The sequence below is a fragment of the Muntiacus reevesi genome, chromosome 5 (assembly GCF_963930625.1).
Source record: "Muntiacus reevesi chromosome 5, mMunRee1.1, whole genome shotgun sequence".
Classification (NCBI taxonomy): domain Eukaryota; kingdom Metazoa; phylum Chordata; class Mammalia; order Artiodactyla; family Cervidae; genus Muntiacus; species Muntiacus reevesi.
Window position 1 is genome coordinate 101,668,288 of NC_089253.1, and position 16,199 is coordinate 101,684,486.

At 36.4% G+C, this 16,199-nt stretch overlaps 1 protein-coding gene across 3 annotated transcripts in view; it reads left to right on the top strand.

The window, feature by feature from the left end:
* The window catches only part of RABGAP1L (RAB GTPase activating protein 1 like), a 657,985-nt gene that overhangs the window by 411,216 nt on the left and 230,570 nt on the right, over positions 1–16,199 (top strand). For all 3 annotated transcript variants that reach the window (XM_065936086.1, XM_065936087.1, XM_065936089.1), the window contains exons 16-17: positions 12,757–12,882; positions 14,733–14,876. In XM_065936086.1, coding sequence (XP_065792158.1) covers positions 12,757–12,882; positions 14,733–14,876 — 270 coding nt within the window. The remainder of the gene's footprint in view (positions 1–12,756; positions 12,883–14,732; positions 14,877–16,199) is intronic.

Sequence of the window (16,199 nt, forward strand, 5' to 3'; positions counted from 1 at the left end):
GATATGCTTGATATTCCAGAGTTCATAGTTTGTCATTGGAAATCTGCATCTCTCTATTTCTGTTGTGCTTAGAGTTTCTTGCTTTAACTTATAAACGCAGGGCACAAAGTGGGCAGTTTGTCTGCAACTTGGCCTGTCCTCGTATCTTTTCAGTTTTACAGCTTCATTCAGAAGGCATCATGTTTATCTTTTGCTATTGCTTCTGCACTTAAAACAAGCAAGCAAAATCCCTGGAGGATCCTGCTCTTGGGGGTCTGCCATTCTTGAGTTGGTTACTGAGTTCAGGAAGTTCAGTGTTCTGATGGGCCTGGCCCAGGTCTTTTCACCTCTGTGCTGGTAATGATCTGGGTCACCTCTTCCTGAAAAATGAAATGGTGTTCCTATAAGAAAGGAGATCTTGACATAAGATGATAGGAAGTTAGAATGCTAGACAGATACATCCCATTATCTTGTAGTGATTCTTTGCTATAAGAGTTTGAATTTATTTTTAATAAGCCCTTCTTTACTTCCAAATCACTTCTTCCTTATAAACTCAAGAGATTTTTCCTGTTCTCTGTTAATTTTTGCATCAGTGCTTCAGAGTCATCCCTCAGCATTTTCTCCCTGTGTCCTGTAAATACAATCAAGGCATTTTGCCTTAAGAAAAAAATCCTCTTTTGATCCTCCCATTTAGCTCTCTCAGATGTCTTTGTCCTTTCAAAGCCGAATTCCTTCAAAGGATTATAAAAAGCACAGCTATGAATTTAAATTGTGGGTTAATACCTTTCAAGTTACATGACCTTGGGAAAGTTCCCTGAGATTGAAGAATCAGTTTCTTCATTTATAATATAAAGTGAAAATAATATTATCATCCTCCTTGGGTTTCTATGAATGTTGAATACCGTGCATTATAAGTGTAGTTTTATTTTGTATCTGGCGCAAAAAGAGTATAACCATGGGATTAAGTCCAGACTTTACATAATAGATATATAGTTATTGGTAAATCACTTAACTTCCTTGAACCTCACTAGTCTAATATTTAAAATGTGGAACTTATTCCTACTTTTGTGAGGATTAATGGGGTCATGAATGAATGTCTGTAACAATGCTGTTCTTTCTAAAACTAATAATTATTTACCCAGCCAATTTTCTTTTGGGCCCTAGCTTATATTGAGCTCGCAAAGCCAACTAATAGGCCGTACAGCATGTTTTAAGACTTACAGATAGCCATTAAATTTAAATGTTTTTTACCATGTATTTGGCACATATTTGATTTAAAAGGAAAATAAACAGAAGTTTTCATCTATTTGCTTTTCAACTTGTAAACAGAAAATGAAGACTCATTAATTTATGATTGTCAAAATAGTCTCTAACATTGACCTTTGTTGAAGAAAACAAAAAAATCAGTGGAATATTCATTAACTTCATGGAAAAAAGGTAGATTGACTACAAAAAGACGTGAAAACACGTCAGTTCAGTTCAGTCGCTCAGTCATGTCCGACTCTTTGCGACCCCATGATGTGAAATGAAAACTTAGTTTTATCCTAAACAGTTATTTAAGATTTTCAACATATAATTTTACTTCAAAAAAATCTTGATGTAACTACTTCAGGTGAGTCTTAAAGACTTTTGAAGTACTTAGGGTGCTTTGTTTTGTGGTTGATTGCAGAGAGAAGCAGGGATTCCTAGGGGGCACAGTGGTAAAGAATCCGCCTGCAAATGCAGGAGACACAAGTGACATGGGTTTGATCTCTGGGTTGGGAAGATCCTCTGAGTAGGAAATGGCAACCCACTCCAGTTTTCTTGTCTGGAGAATTCCATGGACAGAGGAGCCTGGTGGACTATACAGTTGATGGGGTCACAGAGAGTCGGACATGACTGAGCACACAGATCGAAGCAGTGAAGCTTAAAGACTGGCTCCATTCAGTGATAACCTCTGTTAGTACAGATGGCAGATCATTATCAGCATTTGTTAATAAACAGTGATTACATCATGCTTGATTCTCAGATTGTGCATGTGAGGCAGGTATTTAGTTTTGTATTTCATAGAGCCATGGATGACGTTTTGACATCTTAAATTATAAGCTTTTAATATTTATCTCATCATTTCCTCAGTAAAGCAATACTGTTTCCATGACAAAGCTCCTGTACACAGCAAAGATGGATATTCACTGCTAGAGACACACTGTGGTGCAACTTCTAATAGCCGATTTAAAATATATTGTCCAGTGATTTATTTTTATTGTAAGTTAGACAAATCAATTGCATATCAATGATAAATTAGATTGTCAAGTTCAATGAAATCATTGTAATAAGTTAAATGCTTCACTGGTGGCTTAGCGGTAAAGGATCCACATGCAAAGCAGGAGATGCAGGTTCGATCCCTGGTTCAGGAAGATTCCCTGGAGAAGGAAATGGCAACCCACTCCAGTATTCTTGCCTGGAAAATCCTGTGGACAGAGGAGCTTGGCAGGCTAAATTCCATGGAGTCGCAAAAGAGTCAGACACAACTTAGCAACTAAGCGACAGCAACAGCAAATCAAAGTAATTTTAATGCTTTTTCAAATAGATGGATGCCCAGTGCTGCTTAGTGGGGAACCCACTCTCACAGCAAAGTGGAGTTTGCTAGCGCAGCTCCAGATTGATTTTCAGATCTTGACTGATTTTTTAAATGAATTGAGATATAAGATAAATAGCCAATACAAAATACAGATAATACAAGAATTTCTTTTGTTTATCATTTACTATAATAACATTTATATATACTATAATATATAATATATAATAAATATATATATACACATATATATATATATAACATTTACTATAATAACATTTATCATTTACTGTAATATTAAAAGAAATCCAGTACTAATATAGTTACATTTGGCTGCCCCTTGCTTCGACTTTGACACTCATCCTTTTCTTCTACATTTTTGTTGGCTTTTACCTTCACAGTTGCCAGCTGATTGCCCCCTGTGAGTGACATGCCTTTATTGATAAAGGCAGATTTATTCAGAGTTTTGTTAAAATTATCTTAAATAAATATCAATACTTGCTCTTTATGTAGCTCTCTGTGCTACGGGCTTTGGGGGATACAGAGTTACAGCAGTGTCCAGCAGTTAGTGAGTGAAAGTGGGAGTCACTCAGTCGTGTCCGACTGTTTGCGACCCCGTGGACTATACAGTCCATGGAATTCTCCAGGCCAGAACACTGGAGTGGGTGGCCGTTCTCTTGTCCAGGGGATCTTCCCAGTCCAGGGATGGAACCCAGGTCTCCCACACTGCGGTCGCTTTCTTTACCAGTTGATCCACAAGGGGAGCCCTCTTGCTCATTGTGGGATATAAATATGCATACCTGAGGGTACGTGCAGGTTTTTATGTTTGCACGGGCCTGAGTGTACAATAATAGTTGTTAATTTTCATGTGTCACTTATATATACGGTAAGGTCTGAGAGCTTTACATCTATCTCATTCAGTCCTCAGAAGGAAGTAGATTGTCATGATCCCTGCTTTACAGGAGAAGAATCTGACACCCGGGAGGTACTGTAGCATGCCCAAGGTACAGCTAGGACTGGTATGTGAATCTAGGTCATCTGAGTCTAGCAGTTAGTAGGGGCATAGAAATTACTACATGCCACAAAGAGCTTTGGGATTAAGATGAAGCTATGAATGATCTCATCAGCTAAAGTGAATAACAGAGACTTTATGTTCCAAGTGCTATATATGATTAGCTTAAAAGAAAGTAAAATTTCAAAGACACAGCTGTACTATATAATAAACCCCAACCCAGCCATTCACCCTGAGCTTGTGTGCCTTAATTCCAAGAGGAGCCTGGACACTGTCACTAGGCTGTAGGCTGTCACTATTTCTGTAATAAAAATGGTGAGGAACAGAAAGGGGGCATTCTTCTCATGGATCATTCTTCCCAGTGATACATAAGAAGTGCTCTCATTTGTATGAAAAGAAACACATTTCTGCTACTTCCTTTGTGAGAGCATATATTTCTGGAAACCATTTTAACAGTAGAAAGCACTTTTGTAGTAATTTCCTTTCTATCAATTTAATCTCTTAGCTTCATATACCTTTATACATTACCTCTACAGTGGGAGTAGTAAATATCTCCTGCATAGTAAGACTGATGAGTGAGTTAAATGAGATTATACATATTAAAAAAAAAAGTAAAGAAATTTACTTTTGTAATTTTACCTGGATAAAAAGTTTTACCCATTTCAATTCTTTTGAGTGCCTACCTGTAAAAGCACTATGACAGTTGTTGATGTAAGACATAGTTTCCGTGTTCAAGAAGGGAATGACCCCCCCTTGGTCACCTGCCACACACCTGTATTGTCCCTCGCGTACGTCTCCTCTATCCTTGCATGCATGCTAAGTCGCTTCAGTCGTGTCTGACTCTATGCGATCTTATGGACCGTAGTCTGCTAGGCTCCTCTGTCCATGAGATTCTCCATGCAAGAATCCTGGAGTGGGTTGCCATACCCTCCTCCAGGGGATCTTCCACACTGAGGGATCAAACCTATGTTTCTTGTGTCTCCTGAATTGGCAGGTAGGTTCTTTACCCAAGCTTTATCCTTACAGCATCCCAAAGTGAGAACCCAGGGTGGACATCCAGCTCCCCCAGTGTTGCAAGATGCTTTCTAGGAGACCTACTTTGCTCTGCCTAATAGAGATCACTAGGGTAATCTTCAGGGCTTGACCGCAAGAAATCAGATAGTGACAGAGAGGAGGATCTTTGCAGACCACGTTACTGCTTTCAGTGGTATTCAACGAGATTTCCCAGCCCATAGCTCTGTTCATGTTTAGAGCCAAGCTAGTGACCTCATCTGGTCAGAGATACTGATTGGCAGTTTGTTTGATGTAGATCATCAGTCAATGAGCTATAGTGGTCATAGAGCTTGTTCTACTGCTCTGGCCAGGCAGGGAAGCAAATTCACAGGCCCCATACAATTTCTGGTTTAGACTCCAGTCCTGATCTTCTAGGAAGTTTGGCCAGAGAAACAGAGCAAGCTGCCAATTGCATCTTACAGCCCTGCTCAGACAGAGAACCAAGTCAGCAACCTTGCCCAACTGTTGGGCACAGCCTGTCCCACTGTATAACCAGGTAGCCCGAAGGGTCACTCTGGGCAGCCTCAAAGCCCAGCGTATAGTACCATCGAGCTATGGAGCCCAGCCAGTCTAACCACTGGTGCCACCCTGCCAGGGAACATAGTCTGTGACCTTGCCCATCCAGAGGTGATCACGAAGGTCAGCTAGTGGCCATTCTGACCATGGTGCATAGCCAGCAGCCCCACCCAAAGATGTTTATCCAGACTTATTGTAAGTCTGTTTAGTCTCTCAGCTGAAACACTGGAGGCTAAGAAATTCTGAGATGATATATTCAACATAGTGAAAGAAAAAATATCAACCAAGTATACCAGGCTTGGCAAAGCTGAACTTTGTAAATGAAATAGAGATAAATGTGTTCCCCAGCAAACAAAAGCGGAGGGAGTTCAACATCACTAGTCCTGTCTTTCAGGAAAAATTAAAGGGCATCATCAAGCTGAAATAAAAGGATGCTGATTTAACATCATAAAAACATGAATTGTAAAATTCACTTGTAATGATAAATACCTGGAATATCCATTGAAAGGACTGATGCTGAAGCTGAAGCTCCATTACTTTGGCCACCTGATGCAAAGAGCCGACTCATAGGAAAAGACCCTGATTTGGGGAAAGATTGAAGGCAAAAGGAGGAGAGGGTGGCAGAGAATGAGATGGTTAGATAGCATCACTGACTCAGTGGACATGAATTTGAGCAAACTCCGGGAGATAGCGGAGGACAGGGAAGTGTGGCATGCTGCAGTCTGTGGGGTCACAGAGAGTCCGACATAACTTAGTGACTGAGCAACAACAGTGGTGAATACATAGTCAGAGTCAGATTCTCTAATGTGTACTGGTAGAACATAATTCACTTACAGCTCTTTTTAAAAAGTATAAAACAAATACCATAACTATAGTAATTTTTATCACAATATTTTAATAAAAGGATGTAGATTGTGACATCAGTAACTAAAGTGTGAAGTGGGAAGAAATATTAAGTATGAAGTTTTTATACACTATCAAAGTTAAGTTGTTGTCAACTTAAAATAGGATGTTATAAGATATTTTATATAAGGCTCATGTTAACCATAAAGCAAAACCAACAGTAGATTCACAAAAGAGAATCAAAGCATGCCATTACAAAGAGTCAGCAAATCACAGAGAAAGACTGCAAGAGCAGAAGCAAGGGTCAAATAATTCACAAAGAGAAACACAACTAACAAAATGTTAATAATAAGTCCTTACCTACCAGTATTACTTTAAATGAAAATGGATAAATTATCTCAAAAGAGATGGAGTGGCTGATTGGAAAAAGGAAGGGAAAAAAAAAAAGGTAGGACCCAATAATATGCTGCCCAAAGAGACTCACTTTAGCCTTAGGATACACACAGACTGAGAGTGAAGGGATAGAATTAAAGTATTTTAAACAAATGGTAACCAAAAGGAAGTAGAGGTAGCTATGTTTATATCACACAAAATAGACTTTAAGCTAAAAATGTTCAAAAGAGATAAAGATGAACAAAATTACATAGCTTTAGCTAAATTAATCAAGGAGAACACAGATAAATGAGGTTATTAAAAAAGGGGACATTACAATTGATACTACAGAAATATAAAGGATAACAAGAGACTACTTTGAAAAGCAATACACCAACAAATTGGATAGCCTAGAAAAAAAATGAATAAATTTCTAGAAATACACAAGACTCAAGAAATAGAAAGTCTGAATAGATCAACAGCAAGTAAGGAGACTGAATTAGGAATCAAAACTTCCTCAACAAAGAAAACCCCAGGACCAGATGATTTTACTGCATACTACCAAACATTAAAACCAAACATTTAAAGAATTAGTACGAATCCTTCTCAAACTCTTCCCAAAAAATTGGAGAGGAGAAAAAACTCTCGAATTCATTTTACAAGGCAAGCTTTACTTTAATATCAAAACCAGAGAAGGTTACTACAAGGAAACTATAAGCCAGTATCCCTAATAAATATAGTTCAGAAATTCTCAACAACATACCAGCAAACTGAATTGAACAAAACATAAAAAGGATCATATACCATGTTAAAATGGGGATCATCGAAAAAGCAAGAGAGTTCCAGAAAAACATCTACTTCTGCTTTATTGACCATGCCAAAGCCTTAAACTGTGTGGATCACAACAAACTGGAAAATTCTTAAAGAGATGGAAATAGCAGATCACCTGACCTGCGTCTTGGGAAATCTATATGCAGGTCAGGAAGCAACAGTTAGAACTGGACATGGAAAAACAGACTAGTTCCGAATAGGGAAAGGAATATGTCAAGGCTGTATATTGTCACCCTGTTTATTTAACTTATACAAAGAATACATCATGAGAAACGCTGGGCTGGATGAAGCACAAGCTGGAATCAAGTTTGCTGGGAGAAATATCAGTAACCTCAGATATGCAGGTGACACCACCCTTATGACAGAAAGTGGAGAATAACTGAAGAGCTTCTTGATGAAAGTGAAAGAGGAGAGTGAAACAGTTGGCTTAAAATGAGTAAAACAGTTGGATTAAAACTCAACATTCAGGAAACTAAAATCATGGAATCTGGTCCTATCACTTCATGGCAAATCGATGGGGAAACAATGGAAACAGTGACAGACTTTATTTTTTTGAGCTCCAAAATCACTGCTGATGGTGAATGCAGCCATGAAATTAAAAGACACTTGCTCCTTGAAAGAAAAGCTATGACCAACCTAGACAGAATATTAAAAAGCAGAGACAGTACTTTGCCAGCAGAGGTCCATCTAGTCAAAGCCTTGGTTTTTCCAGTAGTCATGTATAGATGTGAGAGTTGGACTATAAAGAAAGATGAGTGCTGAAGAATTGATGCTTTTGAACTGTGGTGTTAGAGAAGACTCTTGAGGGTTCCTTTGACTGCAAGGAAATCCAACCAGTCCATCCTAAAGGAAATCAGTCCTGAATATTCATTGGAAGGACTGATGCTGAAGCTGAAACTCCAATACTTTGGCCACCTGATGTGAAGAACTGACTCATTTGAAAAGACCCTGATGCTGGGAAAGATTGAAGGCCAGAGGAGAAGCGGACGGCAGAGGATGAGATGGTTGGATGGCATCACCAACTGAATGGACATGAGTTTGAGTAAACTCTGGGAGTTGCTGATGGACAGGGAGGCTGGTGTGCTGCAGTCCATGGGGTCGCAAAGAGTCGGACATGACTGAGTGACTGAATTGAACTGAACTGATGCAAGGATGGGTCAACAAATGAAAATCATAAAAGTTATGTGTCACATTAGTAGAGTGAAAGATAAAAATCATATGATTACTTCAATAGGTGCAGAAAAGCATTTGACAAAATTCAGCATCCGTTCATGAGAAGATCTTTCAACATAATGGATATAGAAGACATGTACCTAAACATAATAAAGGGTATATATGATAAGCCAACAGCTGACCCCATACTCATTGGTGGTAGGTTGAAAACTTTTCCTCTGGACATACAGATGGCCATCCTGTACGTGAAAAGGTGCTCAACATCATTAATCATTATGTTATGTGTATGTGAAAATTGCTAAGTTGTGTCAGACTCTTTGCAACCCCATGGACTATAGCCTACCAGGCTCCTCTGTCCATGGAATTTTCCAGGCAAGAATGCTAGAATGGGTTGCCATTTCCTTCTCCAGGGGATCTTCCCAACCCAGGGATCAAACCCAGGTCTCCTGCATTGCAGGCGGACTCTTTACGTTAATCATTAATGAAGTGTAAATCAAACCACAGTGAAATATCACCTCACATCTGTTAGCATAGCTATCATCAGAAACACAAGAATTAATAAGTGTTGTTGAGAACATGTAGAAAAGGTTTCCCTTGTGCCCTATGGGTGAGAGTGGGAACTGGTTCAGGCCCTGTGGAAAACAGAAGAGAGGTTCCTCACAAAGTAAAAAAATAGAACTAACGTGATCCAGTGATTATAGTTCTGAGTATTCATCCAAAGGAAACAAAGAAACAAACTCATAAAGATACCTTCACCCCACATTCATTGCCGCATTAGTCACAATAATGAAGACATAGAAACTACCTAATTGTCCACTGAGTGATGGATAGATAAAAGAGAATATGGTATACACATAGATTGGAATATTATTCAGCCATAAAAAAGGAAATCCTTTTGTTGTGACAATATGAATGAATCTTGAGGGCTTTATGCTAAGTAAAATAAGTCTTGATGTCACTTACATGCAGAAACTTTTTTTTTCAAAAAGAGAAGTTACAAAAATAGAGTAGGTAGGTAGTTGACAGGTGTGGGGGATGGAAGAAATGGGTGAGTATGGTGAAAGGGTATAAACTTCCAGTTACTAGGTTAATAAGTTTACGGGATGTAATGTACAGCATGGTAAATATAGTTAACAATATTATATATTTGAAAAATGCTCACCACAAAAGAACTCAAATTCTCACAATAAAAAACAAAAATAATATATATGTGAGGTGATATGGATATAATTATACATACATTTATATGTATGTAGAAATATACAAATCAGAAAAACCATATTTTGTGCATCTTAAACTTACACACTCTTGTACATCAATTACATCTCAATAAAACTGGGAAAAATTAAATGATATAAACTTACATTAAATAACATTACAACAGAAAAGTTGTAAATAGTGAAAATTAATAATTATTTTGCCATATTCTACTGTTACTTAGACTCGAGTCTGTTTATGTCTGTTATTGTTGTTTTTCCTGCCATCATGAGGCCACTAGTGGCCATAAGTGGTTATTGTTTATTATTTCCAAAATACATTTTTATCATGTAACTTATGTTTTACAATATCATCAAATCTAGACTCAGCCTTCACTCCCTGTCGTTGACATTTTACTGACATATATTTCATAAACATGCATTGTCTAATCCTTCAAAATCTAAATACCATTATAAACCTATGTGTAAACTTCCTTTTTTCTCTGTGGTGTAAATGTCCATGAGTATTGTTGTTTAGTTATATTTTATAAAATATAAAATATTTTTAGTTATATCAAATATAAAACATTTTAGTTATTCTCATTTTTTACATCTTTTGAGATTTTTACTAAATTTTGAGTGCTTACCCTGCTTTCTGTTTTAATAATGAGTACATTAATTGAAGAGAGAGAAATACCAAGGGAAGCTTTAATTGAACATGCTAAACAGATCCCATTTCATCTTTAAACTATAAAGAGAAGGTTGAATTTCCACTTTCCAAAGGATTATACATATTTCCCATTACTTTCTTTCTGTTTTTTCCCCCATTACTTTTTTACTCGTTTTGGTAGTGAGCCTTTTCTGTTTTCACAGGGATTCATTTTTAGTTTCATGATAAGCACTATCTGAGATCCCATAAGAGCTTATTATATCTGACCTTAGTCTTCACAGATAGTCAGTATTGATTCTACCCCAGCTGGACTGGTATTTTATAGGTTTAGTCTATGACTTTCATGTGACCCATGAACTACCTGAAAATCAAAAGCTTGACTGTATTGCTGAAGCTAGATCTGAAGGATACTAACTCCAAGGCTACCCATCTGCCAACAAATACAGATGTATTTTTTTTTTTAAATAAAGGTTATTAGGGATTTCTTTTTAGGGATCAAGTTCAAACTAAAGAACATTTATTCAATATGTTGTTAGCATGTTTATGTGAGAGGGACAGTTACATGGGGAAGGTGGAGGAGAGAGAGGGGAAAGGGGGCCAAGAGATAAAAGACAGTGACGCTTCGGGGATAGAGGGGGAGAGAATGAGTCTGGAATGAATGAATATGAATGACCTTAAGCTTCATACCTAAAAGCACAGTAGAAGTTTACGTCTCATGTCATTTTTGTGAATAGTTTATTCTGATCAAGCTCATACTCAGCCATCCCTCTGTTTGCACTGTAACTGTAGTGGCATCTAACTCCTCTCCCACACATCCAGCCTCCCCTATTCCAGAACTTAATGTGTCTATATCAAACTCAAGTTGACTTGCCTATTTCCTTGTCCTTTGGGACAACACTCTACTTTCGCCTCTGTATCCAAGACCTAGAACAGTGCATGATCTCACATGTTCAGAGATTGCATATATGAATGCTGAAGGGTGTTTAAACATTTGCTTTAGTGGTTTTACCACATTGCAGGAGATAAGATGAGATAGCAGATGGTAAAATATTCAACTATCCATCACTGAGAATGAGGGAGAGATTAAGTGAATTAATTTCTCCAGGGCTGGTTACAATTATCTTACTTGCAGCTTTTTTGTATAGCCATGTTAGTAGCGATCTAAGAGAAGATGAAAAGGCTTAAAATGTGGTAATAAGAGAAGTACCGTGGACTGTATATGTGCATGTTAGTCTCAACTGAAGCTTCAGTGACAGAATTGGTAAAGGGGTAGAAAATATACTGTGCTTACCTTCCAGATAACTGCAAATAAACTGAAAGATGTCTGCTGATTTGAACAGCTAGGGTCAAAGTCAAGCCCCCCAACTCATAGATAAAAAAAGAAATAGCAAATATTTAGAGAAGCAAAATGGCAAGAGCTAACTGTCATTATTTAACTTCAGGAGATTTTAACTAACTCACATATTTCATGTTTATAGTAGAAAACAGAAGTGGCCAATTTGTGTAGGAACTCAGATAAACAGTTTCATTTCTAAGTGGGTGAATAGAACCCTACTTGATTCAGTTATACAGGCAGGAAGTTAGTCTAACAGATGTGTCAGATACCATAAACAGCCAAGGTCAGACTTTGAAAGAAATGACATTTAAACTAAATGTTTACATAATAGGTATATCCTAGGACCTTGAGTAAGGACAACTTTTTCTGTTTGCTTGGTACAGATTCTAGAATATTGAATATGTCCCTCTCTAAATTCTTTCAGCTTTATACTATAATTTAGAGATCTGTTCTTTTGATTTTAGACTTTATTCTCTGTTAAGATAAAAATCTCTCTGGAAAGGTATATCAAATTTTGTCATTTAAATCTTAATGAAAGAAGCTCATAAGCTTCTGAAACAGCTGAAAAATGTTTTTTATAGAGAGAAAAATAAGCAGCATCAAGAAAATTCTGGGAGGACAATATCATGCTATCTGTCAAAATTAAAAACACATTCTGTCCTTTGGCCCAGCATTCCCTCTTTAGGGAACATTATTGAGAGCGGAAAGCAAATATACACAGCAATGTATTTAGAATGCTATCTTTCATGTAGGAAAGGGAAAATAAGTATAATTCTTTTATTTGCATAAAGAAACTGACAGGATACACACGAAATTATTAAGAGTAATTTTGGGATTATGCAAAAAAGGTGGGGGGCAGATACAGGGGTTAGTATTTATAAGGATAGAGAGGAGTGGGACTTTAACCTTCATAGACTTTTACACTGTTTTGATTTTTTGGGGATCATCTGACTATATTACCTGTTTTTAAGATGGTTTAATGAATGAATGAAAGGATGATTAAAATTAACAAAAGAGGAAAAATCATCTCAAGTGAGGAAGCTCAAAACTTGGAGCATATATTTTACCTCTGTCTCTGCAGAAAGCTGGTTCTGAAGAACTTCATTCTCAAGTGACCTTAAACCACTGATCCAGTGGTCTAATAACATACAGGAATGTTTCTGACATTTTGGTCACATGCCATTCAGTCATGTTCTATATGTGTATGTTTTCCTGTAGATGCCAGAAGAACAAGCATTTTGTGTTTTGGTGAAAATCATGTATGACTATGGTTTACGAGACCTCTACAAAAACAACTTTGAAGATCTTCACTGCAAATTCTATCAGTTGGAGAGACTCATGCAGGTAAATAAATACTAGGAACTTTTATCACTAAGGAATTTGTTAAGTTACAGAAAAATTCTAAAATTAAACAATAATGGTTTATGAAAATCTAGTGGAAAGTTACAGGAAATGTAAATAGATTTGATTTTTACCAATGTCTATAGTGTCTTAATATCATAAAATATTTAACTATTTGATGGTTTATAAAATTAGTCTTCCATTTAAATATTCAACATTAAGAAACTTATAAGCGTGAATATGGTGAGTTAAGTTAATGAAGAGGGTTCCCAGTATTATTTGTAAAGAAGTTATATTTTCATAATAAAAACTGAAATACTTAATATTTTTCTCAGTGTTACCTGACACCGGTACTATATTTAGGTTCACAAGTAAGGAACACTTTAAAGAGACAGATATTGATGAAATTAAAAACCACATAAAATATTGTAATATAAGCACATATTTTAAATGTTTTCCTCTGTAATTTCCAGATCTTAAACAATGTTGTTACTATTTCATAATTTATATATGTATGAGAAATAGGTATTCTTTTATATATATATAATATATATATAAATATAATATATAATAAAATAGATTGTGAGCAAGAGCAAAATTGTTGTTTGGTGCTGTTAAAGGAATTACTGAGTAGCTTTCAATTTTACCTGAGGTTGTATGAAAAGAAAGAGAAGTTGCTCAGTTGTGTCTGACTCTTTGCAACTCTATGGACTGTAGCCTACCAGGCTCTTCCATCCATGGGATTTTCAAGGCAAGAGTACTGGAGTGGATTGCCATTTCCTTTTCCCGGGGATCTTCCTGACCCAGGGATCGAACCTGGGTCTCCCGTATTGTAGGCAGACGCCTTACCGTCTGAGCCTCCAGGGAAGCTGAGGTTGTATAATAAATCTTAAGTTTGTAGTGGCTCTGTGAAGCATGTTTATATGGCTTTCTCTGTGTGAAGTATTGGGAACCCAAGAGAAATGTGAAGAAAATACATAAATGAATTGATTCCATAGTGGTGGGAAGTCAAGTGTATGGGGAGGAAGGTTATTGGGATGTGGCGGTAGAGGCTACTGGTAGGAGTTAATGGACATGAGCTGTCAGATCCATAGTTGTCTAAAGGGGAAGAGTAGCCAATGTCAGACTGAACCGGAGGGTGGAAGGCAGAGAGTTTGCACTGAGGTTAAGGACAGCTTTATTAAGAGAAGGGAATGCAGAAAGGTATAAGACCTTAACTGTGAAGAAGAAATAAAGGGGAAGATGGATGTCAAAAAGAACTGCAAGCGCCAATGACAAATGGGCACTGAGGGGGAAAAGACTGTGTGGAAGAATCTGGTTATCTATGTCATACAGGATACACTTGTACATTTTCCTTACTAAATCATTCTTAGTATGTTGAAGCTAGATTGTTAAAAGTATGATTATCTTTACACTTCAGTACCACAATGTACTGAAGTAATACCATACAACCTAAATGACATTGGTATTAAATGGTCTTCAAAGAAAAGGTGCATTGTTTTCCTGGCTATTTAGGCATGAACCCTGAATGGGAATGCTGTGACTTGACCGTGGAGTCACAGTATTCACTAGACTGCAGGTGTTGTTTCATTCCAGGTGTTTCCCAAGAAACAGGAAGAGTCAAGTGAGCAAGAGCTTATCTTTGTTGTTTGTTCGTAACAAGTCTGTCTTGTCCTTTGTCACATCCCCAACTCTCATCTCCTGTCATCACTTCTATGTAGTTACATAAAATTCAATGAATACTGTAGTAAATTGAGAGTCATCATAGCCAGTTCGTCATAAATCGCAGCTGTAGCAGAAAATAGAGCATCCTCAAGTGTTCCTCGCCCTCAATTTTCCGCTTTGACTTTCAGGAGCAGTTACCGGACCTGCACAACCACTTTTCTGATCTGAACCTGGAAGCTCATATGTACGCATCCCAGTGGTTTCTCACTCTTTTTACTGCCAAGTTCCCACTCTGCATGGTCTTCCACATCATTGACTTACTGCTTTGTGAGGTAGAGTGAATCCCGTCCTTCATATTTTAGCCAAAATAGAAAATAGTCTCTACTTAAAATGGTTACAGTTTTCTTCATTTCCTTTTTTTCCTTAAAAAAGAACATTAAGCCAGAAATACTGAACAAAAGGTTCTATTTGAATTCTCAGTCAAGACTACTTTAATTTTATTATTTGTGAGGAATGAAAATATCAGGCATATATAATTTCTATAAAGTAAAATAAGGTAATTAAATTTGTATCATTACATTCACAATAAGCCTGTATCTGTGTAATTACGCATTACTAATATAAAGGATCTTTTAAGTTAAATAAATGAAATCAGGATCGAGTATTTTTAATGGTAATGTAATTATACTCCAAGAGTGAATATAAATGAAAATTTTATGGTAATTAAATTCTTCAAGTCATAAGGTATCTCTTCCTGTATGTTATTTGAGGCTCTTGCCAGCTAACTGAGAAGTGATAAACTAGAGCTTCTATATCATATTTTTTAGACAGACTATTTCAGAAATTTGTTTGCAGAATTCCTTAGGTATCTACATTTTTTCTTTTTTTGTTTGTTTTTAGTTTCATAGGTGGCTGTATTTATTTACTTTACTCTTTAAAGATGTAAGTAATATTACACACACATGTATCATGTACTGCCCATCAAAATGTTTAATAGTCTTTGCAGTGATGAAAAGTTGCTGGATAAGAACTTTTTTATTGAGAGTATAAATATCTTTAAAAATATAATTGTCTTAATGTAAAAAGCTGGAGTAATCAAAAGTATAAGTCTAATATAATCTAGACAGTTTTGTATTACAGTATTACATTTTTTTAGATAAAGTTTTATAACTTCCTTAAAAAAATTCTAACCATTTTAAACACTACAGAAACTAGAAATTTAATTATAAAAATAAGATTAAAAAGATAAAACATATAATCTATATAAAGCATAATTGTCATTTTCAAACCTACTATAGCAGTAACCATGTTATATGGAAACATAGCTGGGTTTTGCTCTTCAAAGGTTCTAGGTGGCAGTTGCACAATATATAAAGGTTGCAGAACATTTTATAAACACATAAGATTTTAAAACATTTATAATATATTTGATATAAAAGAGTTGAGTGACTCAATAAGAGTCACAGAATAAATTCTCAAATTCAGAATATTATAACAGCAAAGAACCTGGTTGATAAAACATTTAATTCTCCTGTTTATTTTACTTACAAATTAGTTTCTAAAATGCCTATTTAAATTAAACCTAAAGGAAGAATGCAAAAATAGGCGCTAAAACTTTATTCAGAGTCAAAATGATGTGATAACAATATACACAA